The sequence below is a fragment of the Ochotona princeps genome, chromosome 14 (genome assembly GCF_030435755.1).
Source record: "Ochotona princeps isolate mOchPri1 chromosome 14, mOchPri1.hap1, whole genome shotgun sequence".
NCBI lineage: Eukaryota > Metazoa > Chordata > Mammalia > Lagomorpha > Ochotonidae > Ochotona > Ochotona princeps.
Window position 1 is genome coordinate 45,162,260 of NC_080845.1, and position 19,303 is coordinate 45,181,562.

At 36.6% G+C, this 19,303-nt stretch overlaps 1 protein-coding gene across 1 annotated transcript in view; it reads right to left on the reverse strand.

Moving 5' to 3' along the window:
* CNTLN (centlein) overlaps nt 1-19,303 on the reverse strand; it is a 269,496-nt gene that overhangs the window by 41,319 nt on the left and 208,874 nt on the right. Inside the window, exons 19-20 of the mRNA XM_058672438.1 lie at nt 6,491-6,682; nt 1,541-1,638 (exon numbers count right to left, since the gene is read on the reverse strand). Coding sequence (XP_058528421.1) covers nt 1,541-1,638; nt 6,491-6,682 — 290 coding nt within the window. The remainder of the gene's footprint in view (nt 1-1,540; nt 1,639-6,490; nt 6,683-19,303) is intronic.

Below are 19,303 nucleotides of genomic sequence, written 5' to 3' on the forward strand. Positions count from 1 at the left end.
TGTTCTTTAATATGTTAAGTATTTATGAAATCTATCCTGTAGATGTGATCTCATTATTATATTTTATATACAAGGAGTCCTTAAAAAGTTTATGGAAAATGTGTATTATGAAAAAACTATGCAGAGATTTCAAAAGATTTCTGGATCAAAATAAATATTTAATTTTAGTTCTCGCAGAAATTTTTAAATGCCTTTGTATGTGCATTTCAATTTTAAATATAGATGGAAGAAAGATAGACAAAATTTATGAGACCTTAAAATCATTCTTTTTATATTTTTGCATTGCTTAGAAAATTCAAAGACATACTCAGAAACTGAACAATGATTAGAATCAAGCCCATACTTTATAAAAAAAAATGTAAAATCCTGCACTATGTGAAGAATCTAGTTTTAGGAATAATGCTTTCTAATTCAATATCATTTTAGTCTAAACTCATATATCACTTTAGCTTGAGCCGATGAGGTATCACTAAGTATAAGATGACAGATGCACGACCAACCACTGCCACTTCTGCTTCCGGCACGTTCAAGGGGGTCCTCAAGAGGAAAGTGGGAGATGCGCATCTTGAAAAATATATACATAAGCTCATTTTTAAATTAGACTCTCGGATGTACCGTTACAATGACAAGGACTAACATTTACTGAACTATTATTATATCTCCATCACAATAATAACACCTTGTATTAATAAACTCATTTTCACCAATAAGGACTTCATGAATTAATGCCTGCAGTGAAGCACAGTTTGTCAGTCAAGCAGCCAGGATCAAAGTTCCTGAGACGTCACTGTTACACAATGAGCAACACTGCCTCTTAGTCTATCACCTGGGATATTTGCAGTTAATAGAAACAATCCAATCTTTTGTATAACAGTTTGATTTAGTGATATCACTTATCGAACTTTACTGATAGTATAGTTTTATGTATACTAGATATTATCTGTATATCACTGATGACTGGAAGTCTAGCTAACCAACTATTTCTTCTTAGCTCCGTTATAGTTATGCAAGACAGGAAGCAATTTTCATTCAATGTGACAGAGCACTTAAAAGTCTCCTATTAATAAAAAGATGAAAAGCACTTATTAACAAATACAAAAAGTACAAAATTTCAAATTCGTTACATATCTTAAACATCAATAAAAATCTTAATTCCCATCTTATAATTAGAAATTTAGGCAATGAATTCTACAAAAGTATTAGCCCATATGCAGTAATTTTGGTCCCCATATGAAAGCTTCTATTTCAGTCCTTAGGCCATCAATTTTATTTAAAAAAAAAAAAAATTAAAAGAGAAATCTAACTTTAAATGCTCATGCCCCAATTAAATTTAAAAATAGCAACGATCTTGACCACAATCAATGTAATGCTGTTTCCACAGTCATCTTTTTTTTTTTTTTTTTTAGGTTTAAACATCAAACAGGAAGGAAAACGTCATTGTTAAAAGATGTAAATACTGTTCCTTGGAGCACAACCTTTCCTGGAGCTGACGACCACTAGGTGGCACCAAATACAATCGATAAAAATATAAAGCCCCTACTTCTCATGTAGTTCCTTTATGTGTTCTTCTTTTGCTAGGAGTTCCAATTTCAGAGACTTCACATTTGCTGACTGTTTAGTGAGTTCATTAGTTGCATTCTAGATTAAAAGCAAAACAAAAAATGTTAGCATACTTTTCAACGTTGGTCTAAAGTAGCATAAAGTAATTCATAGTGTTCAGAAGAGGACTGGATTCATAATAACTGCAGTGAACAATTATTTAAATGAATAGTTTTGCATTTTAAATATCTTATTTTTCTATGTTCTAATAGAAATAACATAGTATTACTAAAATCCTTATATAACACAAAACTACAGAGGGACAAAGTCATGTAACAACTCTGTTACACACCAATCTTTAGAAAATATGCACTGCTCTGGTAAAAAGTAAATGTGTGAATAATTAGGAATTCCAATTACTGGATAAGCTCACTTATAAATATTAAATATATTAACCAACTATAACAGATCCGGATGTAGAATCCACCCTGCTGTCTTTGAATCGGGCCTGCTGGTGACTTCTTGAACAAAACAATGCAGCAGAAATGACACCATGCAGATTTGAGATCCTGAACCTAAGGTCCTTGTGGCTTCTTGCATTGTCCTCCTGGAATGCTGCCCTGGGATTGGCCTTCCATGAAGGTCACTGCCTTGCTGAAGTGGACAGAAGGACAGACGCTGACAGTCAGGAGGTCCATGGCCAGAGCGGAGGACTATTCCCACGTGTGGCTGTTTCACCCAATGTGAAACATATTTTTACACACTGAAGGAAATTGTGAGCCAGAATAATCAGGTCAGTTCTAAATGTTTCACTTGGTGTACAGAAAATTAGAAAATATTTCAGTTCCTATATGAAGGTGATAATTTTCCCTAAATCTAAAAATTAACTTGATCTGATAGCTGCTGTGAATGTTGTAAGGTTCAATTACAAGTGTATCACAATTAAATCAGTCACCATTTTGTACACTTACAGTGTAGCGGAGTACCTTATTTACAGCAATGTATCTAGCATCAGATGCTCCACAGCAGTGAATTTGTGACAGTTTTGTGTTAATCTTGCACTTCCTTTTGAAATTACTGCTCATTCAGTTGGTAAAATAATCAGTTACAATTATGTTAAGCTAACTGTGATGAACTGATATGAAGTTACTTCAAAAAGTAAGTGGAGGGCCCAGTCTGGTGGCCTATTGGCTAAAGTCTTAGCCTTGCATGCACCAAGATCCCATATGGGCACCAGTTCTAATCTTGGCAGTCCGCTTCCCATCCACCTCCTTGCTTGTGGCCTGGGAAAGCAGTTGAGGACGGCCCAAAGCCATGTGTCCCTGCACCTGCGTGGGAGAACCACAGCAAGCTCCTGGCTCCTGGCTTCAGATTGGCATAGCTCAAGCCATGGTGGTCGCTTGTGGAGTGAACCATTGGACGGAAGATCTTCCTGTTTTTCCTCCTCATTGTATATCTGACTTTCCAATAAAAATAAATAAATCTTTTTTAAAAAGTTAGTGGAACAAAAGCTAAGTTTATCTTGATGCAAAAATCTTCCCCTACAATTAAGGGGCACCCTAAAATTTCATGGGAAATGTACATCATGAAAAAGTGATGCATGAATTTAAAAAAATGCAACAAAATTATTTTTACTCAATTTCTAGCTTTTTTGAAGTTACCTCATATAGTGATATTTCTTCATAAATATTATACTGTATTAATTATATAACTTTTTGTTGGGATCACTACTCGTACAACATACTGAAGTGTTAGGGACTACTGTGATTTTAAACATCTGTTTATCCCTAAATGTTCTTACGTTGTTGTTTTTATCTATTTGTAATTTTTCTTATCTCATTTTGTTTCTCTGCCAACTGACTTGATGTAAACTTTGTTTCTATCAGTATTTTTGACTTAAAAACAATCACCCTGCCCTTAACGTGAGCACCTAATTCTCAGTTACTGCTTCTGAGAGGATTCTGCTGATACATACAATAAACAAATGAAGAAGTGTACTTAAAAGACAACAGGCATAAAATAAGATCATCAAGTGAATAAATTAACTGATTTTAAGCTGTTTGATTCTCTTCTGTTTGTAGAACTAAAGCTATGCTTTCTATGCTTAGAAACGCTGCAACCAACTTCTGGAGAACCGAGGAATCAGATAATAAATGCAACACAAACTTGATATGTACTTTTGCCAAAAATCTTTAAATCCCATAGTTATTTCATTTGAGAGTTAAAAAAAAAATCCTTACTGGGTAGCTTAGAAAAGCATTTTGGCTTTAGACTTTGGCAGAAATTAAGTGATTTTCTCAGCCAGGTCCCAGAAAAAGTCAATGGTCAAAATGGATCAAATCCCATTTCTAGCACCTATTATGCAACATTTCTATAATGTGTTCTAAAATTTTGCATAAGACATGTTACAAAAAAATTCTGATATAAAAACACATTTTTAAAATGTCACAATTGTAAGTATGCATCCTACTTAGAGCCTTCCTATTGTTTACTGAAAAATTAGTAAGTTTGCACAGTGTAATGATTAAAGACAGGGAACTCTTCAACCTGATGCTTGAGTTCTAACCTCAATTCTGCCACTTGGTAGCTGTGTGACCTTGAATGGATAACTCTCTTTCTGTACCTCAGTTTTCACAACTGCAAATTAAGAAAAAAATTAGAATCTATTTTACAGGGTTGAGTAAGAATGAAATGAGTTAATATTTGTAAAATACTTAGAACCAGCCTACATATTACATACAAAGGAACAGTGGATTCAAACTCACTATCCTTTATGACTGTTAAGTTACTGGCAAACTGAGAGAGAACATGAAAAATTATGAAGTAAAAAATATTCTACTCTGGAGTATTATTTAATTCAGATCATGTAAAAAAAACTCCAAATTAATGTAAACAGTTGATGCACGTATTATTCAAGAAAAGGAATTCATGTGCTTCTAAATATCCTAGTGCCCTTCTCTATCAATACCCTTCTATATATATAAAAAATAAATTTGGATAGCACCTTGATGAAACGTGGCCATACTGGTTGGAAGTAAGAATACAGGAAAATGCATGTCAGCACTCTAACATTATTGATTGAACCAGAGATATCTAAAAAACACACATCAGAAATTAGGTAGAACAGTCCATTATTAATTAGAATAAAAAAAGATGCATGTAGACTTTCAAGGGTTTCAAATCTAACTAATTGCAATTAAGTATAAAAATATCAATTAGAAAATAAATTACTTCTTAGATAATCACTGTGTTAGCAATTTGATATCTGTTATGGGATAAACTGTATCTGCCCACAAATTTCATCTGTTGAAATCTTTATCTGCTCTCCAGTGCCTCCAAAGTGAGTGTATTTAAAGAAGCAATTAAGATACAATGCGATTATTGGGGAGCACCTTTGTCTTAGCTTTCCATCACTCTAAAATAGCTCGGAGGAGCTGCTTAGGAAGAAGCGAGCTGATTCGGGCTCACGGTCCAATGTCAGACACCCCTGTTACTCTGGCATGCTGAGGTCGGAATGTGCGCAGAGGGTGGATCACATGGCAGGTCAGGAAGCAGAGACAGGAAGTGGTGCTTGGCTCACCAGGAGAGGGGACTACCCCTCAGTGACTTAGCGAATGCCCACTAGGCCAAAGCCAGGCTTAATTTATCAACAGTAATCATCTGTCCATTAACTGTGAAAAGAGTTTCAACAGCTTGCTCAGTCCAATAGTCAACCTGTAACGGTACTTATTCAATATGATGATGTCTTTATAAGAAGAAGTCAGGACGCAGAGATATATAGAAGGAACGCTGTATCATACATGCAGGGAGAAGACAGCCAGCCACAAGCCAAGGAGACAGGCCTCAGGGGAAACCACCTGTGACGCCTCGAACTGGATGTCCAGCCTCCAGGACTGTGAGATGATAAATGTTTGTTGTCTAAGATACTAACCCTCCCCCTACCCTAGTCTTTGATATTTTATTATGACAGCCCTAGCAAACTAGTACATTATTGAAACTGAAACTTAAAGTAGCAGAAGGCATTATGTTCTTAAAAGAATCTAGTCTTATAGGAAATTCCTATATTAAAACATGAAACAAAACAAACATAAGAATTGATCCTTTTTGCCCCGTACAAGCCTGCAGGTTAGACACAAGACAACATTACTTCAGAACTAGACTGCTTTAGGCATTCTGAGTCGTCTCCATCTTTCTAACTCAAGAGGGAGTCCAGTAGATGCTGACTTTCCAGATTCCAGCCTAGGAATCCCACCTGAAGAAAATATTTAAATATGTGAGGAATAAATGATCTTGTTTTAAGCAGCATGAAAATGTACTTTCTGAAAAAAAAAATCCTCACAGACTAGTTCTTGAAAGTTGATCCTATTTAAACTAAGATCAGGCTTACTCTTCAGTGGTTAACCGTCTCACCTGGATTTGGGTACAGTTATTGATAAACAAAAGGAACACTGCTTTTTTTTTATTCTTACTCTCGGGTTGAAGGTGCTGAAACGTATTAAGGAAATTCACCTTTGCTATTGCTTCTTTCTCTTTTATCCTGTCCTCCAACCAACACAGCTAAATTAAAACACCAGCACGCATACAGGGAAAGAACTTCCATTGATTTTGACACCCTCCATCTGAAAGAATTTTGTTCAGTTGGAGCGAGATATGTAGGCTGCAGCACAGCTGAGCACGGGAGTCGAAGGCAATGGTCGATTTCGACAGCTCCACAGCTGGGATTTCACGATGGCCTGTCATGTTCCTTCAGGAGAATGGTCTGTGATGGACCAGTTAAGAATCTACAAGCTTAAACTCAAATCATGAAATCATACATGGGATCAATCATTTTTGAATTTTTTGTACTATGATACATCCACATTAGAATAGACTAGAATCCTATCGTCTATTAACCTATCTTGGAGAATTCAGTGATTATTAGGTTTGCATGCTTAATATACTCTGCAGTCACCTTTAGTTTACACTGCAATTGCTTCATTTCCAAATCCATGCTCCTTGAAGGACCAAGTGACGTAACTTGTACCCGTGGAACTGTGACCCGGGAAATTTCTTCTGCTAAACTTGTGATTTCAGATGAGGTCTCCAATTTCCTCAGCAAATCTTCTTTTTCTTTTCGAAGCCCAGCCAAATCTGAATTTAGCTTCTTTAAAAATAAAATTATATTGAACATAAAAAACAGTATAGAATTCCACAGGTAGAAAAGTACTAATGAAATGATTTATAAATGTAGTTAGTATAAACATGTTACAAAAACATTAATCTCTATTGGCTTTTGCTTATAAGGTTGTGCAGCTTGTAAAGTTAGAAGAAAATGAACCAGCTGTACTCAATAGATTTGGGTTGGCTGATGTTTACTCCTGATGTCCTCATAGATACATGGCTGAGCCAGGGATTCACATACTCATATCTGATAACCTTGACTTCAGGCTGATGAACTTACCTGGTAAAAGCCAAGCTGGAGCAGGACAGGATAACAGATGTTAGCTGTTTATTCCACTGTGTAGCCCTTACCACCCTACATAGCAGCCAAAATGATTCTCATTTAGCAACATCAATGTTTAAGTCCAATTAGCAGACAAGACTTGCTAGAGACTTAGTTCAAATAAATAGCATACAAATAAACTCACTGTGTTATGCACTTGATGGATAATTGACAAGCCTTGTTCCTAAGGTTGACGTACATCTGCAGTAAACTTGCTACTGCGAGTTGACTTATTAATAATACAAACATGTTGCTAAATGACATGCTAGTAATGCTTTTATGGAGAAATTTAAAAGAGAATGCTTTAATGTTAGCCCTTCTCATTCACTACTCCGAAGTCAGCAGAATGTCACCAAATATAATGGCGTAATAACTGACATCCTTAAGAGAGCTACTGCACTATAATTTTATTATTCCAAAGAAGCTTATAACATGGTAGTTTAACATAAGGAACAATTAGACAGAATGATACTAACATTTCTCTGAGGGGGGAAAGATCTTTAAGAATTCCAATTAGAAACAGCCAAAAAAACAAAAGATACAGCTTCAGCATACAATATTATAAACATGGACCCAAAGTTATTTAAAACTATATTAAACTTTAGAAATTATACAGTGAATTCATGATCATGTTATATTTCTATATGTACACACAGATGCATATTAAACGTGAATATTTCAGGTGATGGATACAAATCCAAGATGTATATTTGAGATTAAAATACGTATGGGAAGTAAATAGTACATTTTGGTGAAAAAAATTCCTATACTTTGGCTATGTTTTATCTTATGTTCTGAAAGTAAAGTTCTATAAATTATTCAGAAAATGTTTGTTCATGAATTGTCCCAAAATCCTCTAATAATTATTAACATATAAAAATAATCTAATGATATCCTTAATGCTGAAAATATTCCTGGTTATCATCCATGCTTTAATTTATTATGCCCTCTTTTATGTCCAGTCAGTGGTAAGGTCCTACAAACTACATTGTGCTTTCACGTTCAATTCTTTCAGTTTATCCTCTTAATGTAGACTCTCATCTCACTGACTACTGCAATAGTTCACCCTTCAACCCTTTCCTACCTTCATATCACCTTTTGCACAATTTCCTAACATAAGAGTGACCTGTTATTACCTCATTCAAAGCCCTTCAGGCATTTTCACCCCAACAGAATAGAGCTCACATATTTGTAGATAATAAAGATCTCCAGTATTTAGCTTCAATTTATGTTTCAGTCAGATATCATCTGAAGTCAAATGTGCCCACCATGCCCCAAATTGCCTGTCATTTCTACATCAGTGACTACACACGGTGTTTGCTTCTGCTGAAACCTCTCTCCTCCTTAAAGAGCAGCTGAGTTTTTCTTCCTTTAGTCTTGGCTACTTTGTTTTTGTCTTCCCTTATTCTTCCACAAAGTTACTTTTCTACTCTCGTAGTTCCCATGGAACTATGCATATTCCTCAACCATAAATTCTACCACATTTAAAATTCTCGAGACAGGACTATGCTTTTTTTTCCCACCTATATGTTTTCATGAGGATCTAAAAACAAGCGCAAAAAAATTTAAAATCTCCCTCTTTATACATGTGACACTATACAGAAATTCCTTGATGGCAGCTTTTACTCATAATCTATTAGTTTATAAATTATAAGAAATATTTGTCAGTAAAGTAAAATTAAGGTTTTGGGAAAGTAGCATGTAACACAGCATTTCTCAATCTTCAAGTCAATGCTTTCATCCATTTTATATATTTTGAGATTTGATGAGGCAGATGAATCCCAGGCAAAAAGGAAATCTCAAATTTGGTGAGACCTTTACTCCCTATGAACTTTCTTCCTCATTTGTGTGTCACTACATTTCTTTCTATTTCTTGGATGTTGGCAAATCCTAACCCTGTACATGTGGCTCCATCAAAGAAAGGTCAGGCCAGCAAATAGATAAGTGAACTTGAAAAATTTCATGGGAAACAAAATCTATTTTATTGCAAAAACTGAAATACATGATTATTTTTCAGAATTAAATTTTCCATGAATGCTTAGAAGATTCTTTAAAAGCACAAACTTTGAATTTTTGCACAAAAATCAATTATTTAATTTCATTTTTGAAATGATCTCAAAAACTTATGCATGTATAGCTTTTAGCATTAGTTTTAACAAAATTTATTTAACAATAAAAATTTATTAAATAAAGGAACACTAAAATTATGGAGGTGAAAGACACAAATAGTTTTATTCACATACACATACTATTTTGATCAAAATATTTAAAATTCAGAATCTTTCCAACATTTTCTAATATTAGCTGTACGTGCATAAGAATGCTACAGAGTGCCTGCTGAGTAACAGAGTATGTATCTCATCAGTTTGGAATCTGTTGGCTATGAAGTTCCTTGAGTAGTTTTATCTTAGGTATGGGAAATTCTGGCCTGTATTTTAAGAAACACTACAGGTAACACAAGAAGAGAAGCAATTTCATTTTGCTTACACTCCATGTGGGAAGTGAGACTCATTTTGATTTTTGGTAGAAAAGGACTGTGCTATAAAGTAAACGATTTCTCTTAAAATTCTTTTTCTTTTTTATGAGCAGCAAATGATCCATTTCTCTATTATTATTTATCCATGTCGACTCAAAAACTGTATGATATTGAAAGCAAATGGCATTATTTATAAAACAGAAATAACAACAGAACATATAGGGAAGAATCATAACTTTATGATTATAGTTCTCTGGGTCTTCTGCTTACCAGCTGAGTGACCTTGCGCAAGCAAGTGACCTTGTTCCCACATTTAAAAGCAGAGACGATGCCTGCCTACTTCACAAAGGTAATTTTGAGGACAAAATTTTAAAAACATCTGCGATAGCACCTGGTAGATTTTAAATATGCAGCATTACTGCTATCGTTATTACCTTGAGGCAAATGCTACCATTTGGAATCTGAGAAGTGACTTCAAGGCTGAGGACCTAGATGAGCAAAAAAACTTTGCTTCACGTAAGCATATAATAATCCTATATTTCTCTCATTATAGAAATGAGTATTAGCACATGTTGGATCAGGATGAAATTAGGATTCCTACTAGTCTACAAGCCTATGGAAGGCAACTGTGCTCCTCCAACTCTATATATCCAGAAGTGTAACCTACCAATAAGTATTGGGATTTATATTGATTTACATGTAGTCAACTGTTTCTAACCAAAGACTATAAAAGCAGAACTTCGCACTGAACATTTTTAAAAATACACATCAGCTACTTTTTATTTAAATATATACTGAAGGAGCTGAAGGCTCTAAAGAGAATCCAGCTAAACAACTCTATGAAGAGACAACTGTACATATCCTGACAATGTGATTCTTCAGATTACCACACAATGACTCATGCCCTAGTATAACACTCTCACCTTGTATACGGGTGGAGCTGTGAACTGGACTGGAATCACTGCCATGATTATATGATAGGAAACAGAGCTTCTGCAGATGTAATTAGGGGTCTCTAATCAAGTGATTGAGCTAATCAAAAGCAAGAGTGTCCAAGCTGTTCTCGACCTAATCAGACAAGATCTTTCAAAGGAAGCAAGGGGCCTCCATGGTCACAGACTCTCCTGCCTGCTCTACAGAGGTCAGTTGCCATGTTATGAAAGGACTTTAGAGGCAGCCAGCCACAAGGCAAGTACTTCATGAGGTTGAGGAGGGCCCCTGGCTGGCGGCCAGCAAGAAAACAAAGACTCCTGTTCTGCAGCCATGAGGAATAAACTTTTTCCAGAAACCACACGAGTCTGGGAGAGAAGCCTGCAGCAGCCTGGCCAGGATGCTGACGGCAGCCTTGTGCTTGGAGCACAGAGCTGCAGGGAGCCACCCTGCACTCCTGTCTGCACGCTGTGGGATGACAAACGTGCATGTCACCTCTAAGCTGTTCAGTTTGTCCTAAGTTGTGATACAATACAGGAGGCTAATACATGTCCCATATATAAAGAAATCAGTGCCTTTTTGGAATTAATCCTCATTCCCTTACTGCTCATTCTGCCCTATCACAAGCAAATACACAAACCCTACAGTGAACAGTGCATAAAGTACGCTCATTAGGCTTCACTTTTGCTTTCCTTACCTATGACTTTACATCAGTTTTGTTACCAAGATTAAAGTAATAGAGACAAGAGGGGAAAATATTTTAGTCTATGTGAATTGTTCAGAAAAGAAACCTGAGAAATTTATCATAGTTTTAATCATATCCACATCATATCCCAGAACAGTATCAATATTCTTATACTGTTACTATTTTTATTTTTTTGATTCTATTGTAAGGAATAAAACAGAAACAAATATAACTCAGCTAAAAAAGTGAACTATAAGGTTACTTGAGTTACCAAATTGACTATTAATTTATAGCTAACTAATACAAATATTCCTTTATGGAAACATTTATTCAGGAATTAATTTGAATCAATAATAATAAGTTTTTTAAATTTAAAACACGAATTTTCTTTGTAATATTATGTAGAATCACCAATAAAAAAGGTTAAAAACGGAAAACCAACAAAAACAACAAGATAGAACTTTGGCAGAGATTTAATTATGTTACAAAATTTCTTAAGAGAAATCCAGTGAGTTACTGCATCACTCATTTATACACTATTTTCTGACAAATGTGGTTATTAAAAGCCTATTGTACGTTTCGCAAAGTGTCAAGCAAATGAAGGTAATGTAGAGGACTTTTTGCCAATGCTTTTGCTAGTAGTTAGACTTCAGTAGCCTTTAGAGACCATTAAGTACCCTTTGCCTAATTGGCCAATGGTAGATTAATTCTCTTTTTATTCTAGCAGCACTATTTTAACACCCTTACACTCTGTCAGAGTAGTGTCTGAATGACAAAATAATATTGTGCATGAATAATAAGCAGAAAAGTTAAATTAACATTTCATGTTTTACATGCCATACCTGTGTGTCAGAGAACTTTCTTTTGCAGTCATTGACATTCAACTTTTTTAAACAAGCTCATGTTGACATCTTACTGAGATGAAGTTTCCTAATTACTGCTAATTGCCTATCAAGGAAAAAAAAACACTCTTTTTGTGAAGCGCAGTTGTCTGATACAGATGAACCCAGTTCCACTGTGCACATTAAAGACAAAGCATGTCACTTAAGGTGCTACTTTGTTATAAGGTCATACTAAATATGGTTTGCAATTAACAAAGCAGGTTTTTTTTATGGCAATGAAAATGCCAACCAGTCTTGATGTGTTCAAATTAGATGCTTTCAGAGAAATATGGGTATCTGTATATGGATAAGAGATACACTACTCTCAATTACATTTACAAGGAGCAAAACTATTCCAACGCCCTTACATGTAACAATACAAGTTCTAGCTAATATCCACTTCAGTTACTTTGTGTATTTGTTTCAATAGGATTTTTTACTGTGAAAGCTGCTATTTTCACATGGAAAATTGTTCAAAACCAGTCTTAGTACTTTCAGTTCTCAAAACAACCCAAAATACTGAAAATATACATCATATATCCTTCCATTTATTTGAACAGTTTCACAATATAGGAATTTATGTTAAGTATTTCAAAATAACCTGAATAAGTGACCTAAATAGCGTGGCACGTTAAGCCACTGCATGCAACAATGGCTTCTTGCACTGGAGCTCCAGTTCCAGTCCTAGCTACTCTGCTTCCAATCCAGCTCCGTATTTATGTGGAAAAGTAGCAGAAGGCGGCCCAGGAACGTGGGTCCCTGACATCCACATGGAGTTAGATGCTCTTGGCATCAGTCTGACCCAGAGCCGTGTAGCATTTTTAGGAGTGAATTGGAAGATGGAAGATCTCTTAATCTGTTTCCCTTTCTCTTGATCATTATTTGTCCTTTCAAATACATAAAATTAATCTTAAAAAATAATCTGAATAACTAAACCAAAGAATTTGGAATTAATTGACATAAAATCATATTATTTAAACATCTATTCCCATGATTATGGGACACATAATGGACAATAAGATTGTAATAAATGTGAAATTTGGAAAAATAACTAGCAATCGACTTCCAAATATTTCTTTAAAAATATTCTTGGCTATTCCCAGCAAGCAAACCTTTACCACTGATGCCAAATCCTCTGTTCAAAATTACCAGAAAACAAACAAGCAAACAAACAAAACCAAAGAAACTTGAGAATGATGACTGATACACTAAATACAGAGACAGAAACTTGGAACAGAATATTTATCTAGAATAATTTGTTTCGATCCTACTAAAAGAATGTTCCCAATACTTCCTCACATTATGAGTAAGTACAGCAATTCTAAATGTTTGACACATCTACCCATGGCAAGCTTATCCATGACCATGAGATTGCAATACATTCCCATTCGGACTTCTTTCTTCCAGTATTAATAAAAGAAAATGGCAGTGCTACAATGTCCTGAAGGAGAAACTGAGTACTGTCTTTGTCAAGTCCTCTTTTTTTTTTTTTTTTTAAAGATTTTTTATTATTATTGGAAAGCCGGATATACAGAGAGGAGGAGAGACAGAAAGGAAGATCTTCCATCCAATGTTTCACTCCCCAAGTGAGCCGCAACGGGCCAGTGCGCACCGATCCTATGCCGGGAAGCAGGAACCTCTTCCGGGTCTCCCACACGGGTGCAGTGTCCCAATGCATTGGGCCGTCCTCGACTGCTTTCCCAGGCCACAAGCAGGGAGCTGGATGGGAAGTGGAGCTGCCGGGATTAGAACCGGCGTCCATATGGGATCCTGGGGCTTTCAAGGCAAGGACTTTAGCAGCTAGGCCACGCCGCCGGGCCCAAGTCCTCTTTTTTTTTTTTTCTATGTTCTATTATTTCAACTCCACGAATTCAATATATAAACATTTATGGTTCACATACCCACACTCTTTAGTTCCACGCTCACTCCAATCCCTTATCATGGTAAAGTTGTGTAATGTAAGAGAAAAACAATCCATTCTATTCAAAGTAACCAAGCAACCACGAAAAAAAAAATAAGGAAAAAAAAGTAGAGTTAAAAATAAAATTGCAGCAGAATAATGCTAACATAGTATTGTTTTCAAAGGCTTTTTTCTTTTTTAAGAAAAAATAGCCATAAATATTGAAGTGAAGGTTTATCTAAGATAAGGCTGTCTCATTCTTTTCTAATTAAACCTATTTTCCCCCCAAATCTTATTTCAATACGTTTGTTTGCTTTTCTGTCCTATAAGCTGTTATTACAAAGGTATCATTTGAGGACCAGCCAGAAGAAATGAACACTTAACACAATTGGAAATTTGCTCAGAACACTAAATTCCTAGATAAACTTCATAAGTACATCAGTGCTACTTAAAATAACTTTACTTCTGAAAATTTATCCAAGACCTTGATTCATTCCCCAAATTCATGCTTTTATACAACAACACTTTTTAATGGCTAAACCTTTCAAAAGCATGTACATGAACCTGTTCATAAGGCTGGTACATAATCACACTAATTTGAATTAAATGCTGTCAATGTTCTGAGTTATAAACTCAAAACCCTGAAGAAAATTAGGGTTAAGAGCCAGCGTGGTAGTCTAGTGACTAAATCCTTGCTGTGCATGTAGGGGATCCCATATGGGGCACCGGTTTACGTACTGGTTGCTCCACTTCCCTTCCAGGTCCCTGCTTGTGGCCTGCAAAGGCAGAGGAAGTTGGACTGGGACTGAGTCATGCCTCCTCAGATCCAGCTTCCTGCTATTGCACACCCTGGGGGATGGAAGATACGGACTTAAGTGCTTGGTGCTCTGTCACCCCTGAGAGAAACTCAGATGAGATGACTGGCCTGGATATCGTGGGATTTGGGGAGTGGACCAGTGGATACAAGATGGTTCTCTTTCTCTCCTTATCTTTTTTTTTTTTGACTCTATCTTTCAAATATATGGAAATAAATTAATTAAAAAATCAATATTCCCTTCATATTTAAAAATAAGTTATTTCAATAATAGGGTCAATAGTTAACTGCATGTGTTTTTTAGGCTGTACTGGATGGAAACTCTGTAAATCAATTACTTGAATAAAAGACAATCAGAAAATTTCAAAAATTCTACAACCATTACAAATTCAACAGCAATACTATGTATTAACATGTTGATCATTTAGAAATAAAATGTTTTTCTGTATTGCCCACATAAATTTCATCAAAATCAAGAGATTTAAAAAGTTGGTATGTTTTAAAAAGTTTTTAAAAGTTTTAGAATAGGGGCACGGTGGCGTGGCCTAGCAGCTAAAGTCCTAGCCTTGAATGCGCCGGGATCCCATGAGGGCACCGGTTCTAATCCTGGCAGCTCCACTTCCCATCCAGCTCCATGCTTGTGTTCTGGGAAAGCAGTCAAGGGCAGCCCAAAGCTTTGGGACCCTGCACCCACGTGGGAGACCTGGAAGGGTTTCCTGGTTCCCGGCATAGGATCGGCGCAGCACCGGCCATTGTGGTCACTTGGAGAGTGAATCATCGGACAGAAGATCTTCCTCTCCATCTCTCCTTCTCTCTGTATATCTGACTTTGTAGTAAAAAAATAAATAAATCTTTCAAAAAAAGTTTTAGGCTTAAAAAATTTAAGTTATTGATAGAATTTATTTTTTAAAGACTGATTATTTTTATTGGAAAGTCAGATATACAGAGAGAAGGGAAGAAAGAGGGAAAGATCTTCCATCTGCTGATTCACTTCTCAAGTGGCCGCAATGGCTGGAGCTGAGCCGATCCGAAGCCAAGAGCTTCTTCCAGGTCTCCCACGTGGGTGCTGGGTCCCAAGGCTTTGGGCCATTCTCAACTGCTTTTCCAGGCCACAAGCAGGAAGCTTGAAGGGTAGTGGAGCAGCCGAGATACGAACTGGCGCCTATATGGGACCTTGGCAGATGCAATGTGAGGACTTTAGCCATTAGGCTATGGTGTTGGGCCCTACTGATACAATTTAATTTTAATTTTCATTAAAATTTTAATTTTTATTAAATGTTAACCATGAGAAAATTATAAACGAAATGCCTATTATGACATTGAGTAGGAATTCCTTTTATGGGACAAAAAAGTAGATCTACAAAACTTGCACTGTACTAAATAATTCAAGCTATTTATCACAGATTTCACTGAAAAGGTACATTATTCAACCAAGAAGAATTTTACACAGGAACTTCATCCATCTTTGTTCACTCAATTTTCTACTTATTTCTTATGTATCATATTGTTTCAAGTAATAATGCTTGAGGTAAAAGAGCAGTTGTTCAACTATAAAGCCAGATAATTACCTGTCAGTCATGGTATATGAAGTGCTATGATTTGCACAGCTCTTCTTGAATGAGCTGGATGTTCCTTTTTGTTTTTATTCATCAAGCTAGTTTCTCTGCTTTTATCCTAGATCAGTGGGTTGCACTGGGTACAAACTCTCCAGACACGTACCTTGGAAATGTGTGGTGGCACTTTGAGAGCCATCGCATGGAAGCAGTCGACAGGATGGACCTCTGGACGCACACTGAAATGCGTCCATCAGACTTGTCCAATAGAAAATCCCTGGTGTCCTACATGGACATTCGAATTTCCCATCAAGTAGTCATATAAGTGGAAAAACATACCTACAGATGCATAAGTTTTCATTGTATGCATTTTCATGAATATTTTTATTTCCTTTTCTGAGTTCAGATTCCCATTTTTTGCATCAAAATAAATTAATTTTATTTCATTTTTCATGTAAAATTTTGAAGTTTTTTCCTTCTGTCACCCCTCTTCAGTCTACTTAGCAACTATGTCCTAAACTTAATTGTACTGTTGCAAAGATTTATTTCATAGCTAGTATTCCTTCTCTGGAAGAATGATTTAAGTAGATTTGCTTCTTCATTTTAAATAGAATATTTATTTTATTATTTAGGAAGGGAAGGGAGAACTCTCATAGGCTCAATGCTCACAGCACCCTCTGGCTACAAGTCCAGGAGCCTGGAGCCAGAAGCTGAAACTCAATCCAAGTTTTGCACCTGAAAGAGGGAACTACTGATGTAGATAGCAGGACCCATTCACTCAGTCTTCATCTGCTGTCTTTCCCCAAAATTTACTTTACTGGTGAGCTGTAATAAAGATCTGAGCTGGGACTCACAAGTATATAAATATAAAATGCTAAGCAAGAATACCCATAAAAGATATATATAAATGAAAGGGAAAAACTTTCTAAGCTAAGCTAAATGGAAGGAGTTTTCACAGCCAGATCAGTCTTATAAAAGATGTTCAAAGAAAAAAACAAACAACTCCACATAATTTGTTTGTTTGTTTCTTTGTTTTTTATATTCTCAGAGCTCCATATTTATTGATTTTTAAAATCACATTATTTCATTTTATGACACAGTTTCACAGGACATGGAATTCCCCCAACCCTACTCCCCACCCCCCCATAATGAATTTCTCCATATTGTTACAGTAGTACAGATCATATCCAGTCACCATTCCTTCACTGAGGGCATGGACCATACGGAGAGTCCAGCATCTTATTGTCCAGATAAATTCAACAGTTTCATTGAGAAACCATCCCTGTGAGGGCGATCTGGCTGAGACATCTGTCACCCCATTGATCGCCAGGGCTGATTCGGCTGATCTGGCTGGCCAGGCGGGCGTCCCTTTCCTGCCTCACAGCTCCATGTGTGTCCCTCCCGAAGCTGCGCGCTCGGTGGACGAGGACGACCATCCCCGCTAGAGGAGGACGAGTCTTCGGTCAAGTCAAGGGTATACGAGTAGCTGTGCTCCCCTGCAAGAACCTCCAAACAAGCTCTCAAGGTAGCCCTACTTAAAGGAACAAAGGTAACTACCATTTGAAATTATGTGAAAGCATAAAACTTGCTACAAAAAAAATTTCAAAATGGAAAAGGAGCCTGATTAAGTCATTGGTTGTAAGTAATAACTTTGTATGTAAATGAATGTATTAAAACCTAAATCAGGGTATGCTAACCTAGTGGGTAAAGTCTTTGCCTTGAACACACTGGGATCTCATATGGGTGTCAGTTTGTGTCCCAGAAGCCCCACTTCTCATCCAGCTCCCTGCTTGTGGCCTGGGAAAGCAGCAGAGAATGGACAAGGCCTTGGGACCCTGCACCCGCGTGGGAGACCCGGAAGAGGCTCCTGGCTAGTGTCTTCAGAGAGGCAAAGCTCTGGCATCGCGGCCAGTTGGGGAGTGAATAGGTGGACAGAAGATCTTCCTCTCTGTCTCTCCCCCTCTCTGCATATCTGACTTTGCAATAAAAATAAATAAATTAAAAAAAATAACCCCTAGATCAAATGTTATATTGCATACCAGAAACTTGCTTCTCCAGTGAAGACACATACAAGCTGAAAAAGCAAACATAAACCAATGGTAGCTATACTTATAGTGGAAAGAATAGTCTCTAATAAAAATGATTACTTCATAATGAGTGATCAAAAAGCAGTTCAAAAAGATCTGACAATTGTAGATGTATTTGTACCTACTATCAAAGCATATGATTTTATAAAAGATGATCATATAGGGAGAGATGGACTTCTGCTTTCCTTGATAGTCACAGCATCCAGACCAAAAAGGTCAGCAACAAAATATTGTATTTAATTTACAGTATACTCCAAAGGAACCTGACAGTCTATCCAATAGGTACAGAATGCACTTTAGATCAACACAGATAATTTTCTAGGTAGACTGGATGTTAGATTACAAAACTAATCAGAAAATTTTAGAAATCAAAATCTAGGATATTACGATGTGAAAGAAGTATGCTATAACTGATGGATTTTGGGTGGACATGCGTGTATGTACACATACATATTAGTATCAGTAAAGAAGAGGAAAATATATACCAGAAGTATTCAGGTTAGTAATTATTTCTGTGGATCAGTGAAAATGTAACATTCAACTATATTGATAACATGGGTACTCACTGTATTTTTCTTTATATACCTTTGTCTCATTAAAAAGGGAGAAGTGACAAGCATTTGGCCTAGCAGGTAATGTGTCCATTATATACCTGACAGGCAGAGTGTATGGAGGGAGAGAGGTAGAAAGATCTTCCCTTTGCAGAGTCATGTCCCGGGAGGTCAGACAGCTATGGCTGGCCCAGGTTGAGGCCATTGAGCCTGATTCTCCATTCACACGTCACATACACACAAACAGCAGAATACCAAGTATCATGTCCCAGATGCTTTGCTTCTCATGCAGCTCCATTCTTGTAGCCTGGGAAAATCAGTTGAGGATGGCATAAAGCCTTGGGACCTTGCACCAGGGAAACCCAGAAGAAGCTTCTGGTTCCTGGCTTCTGATCAGCTCAGCTC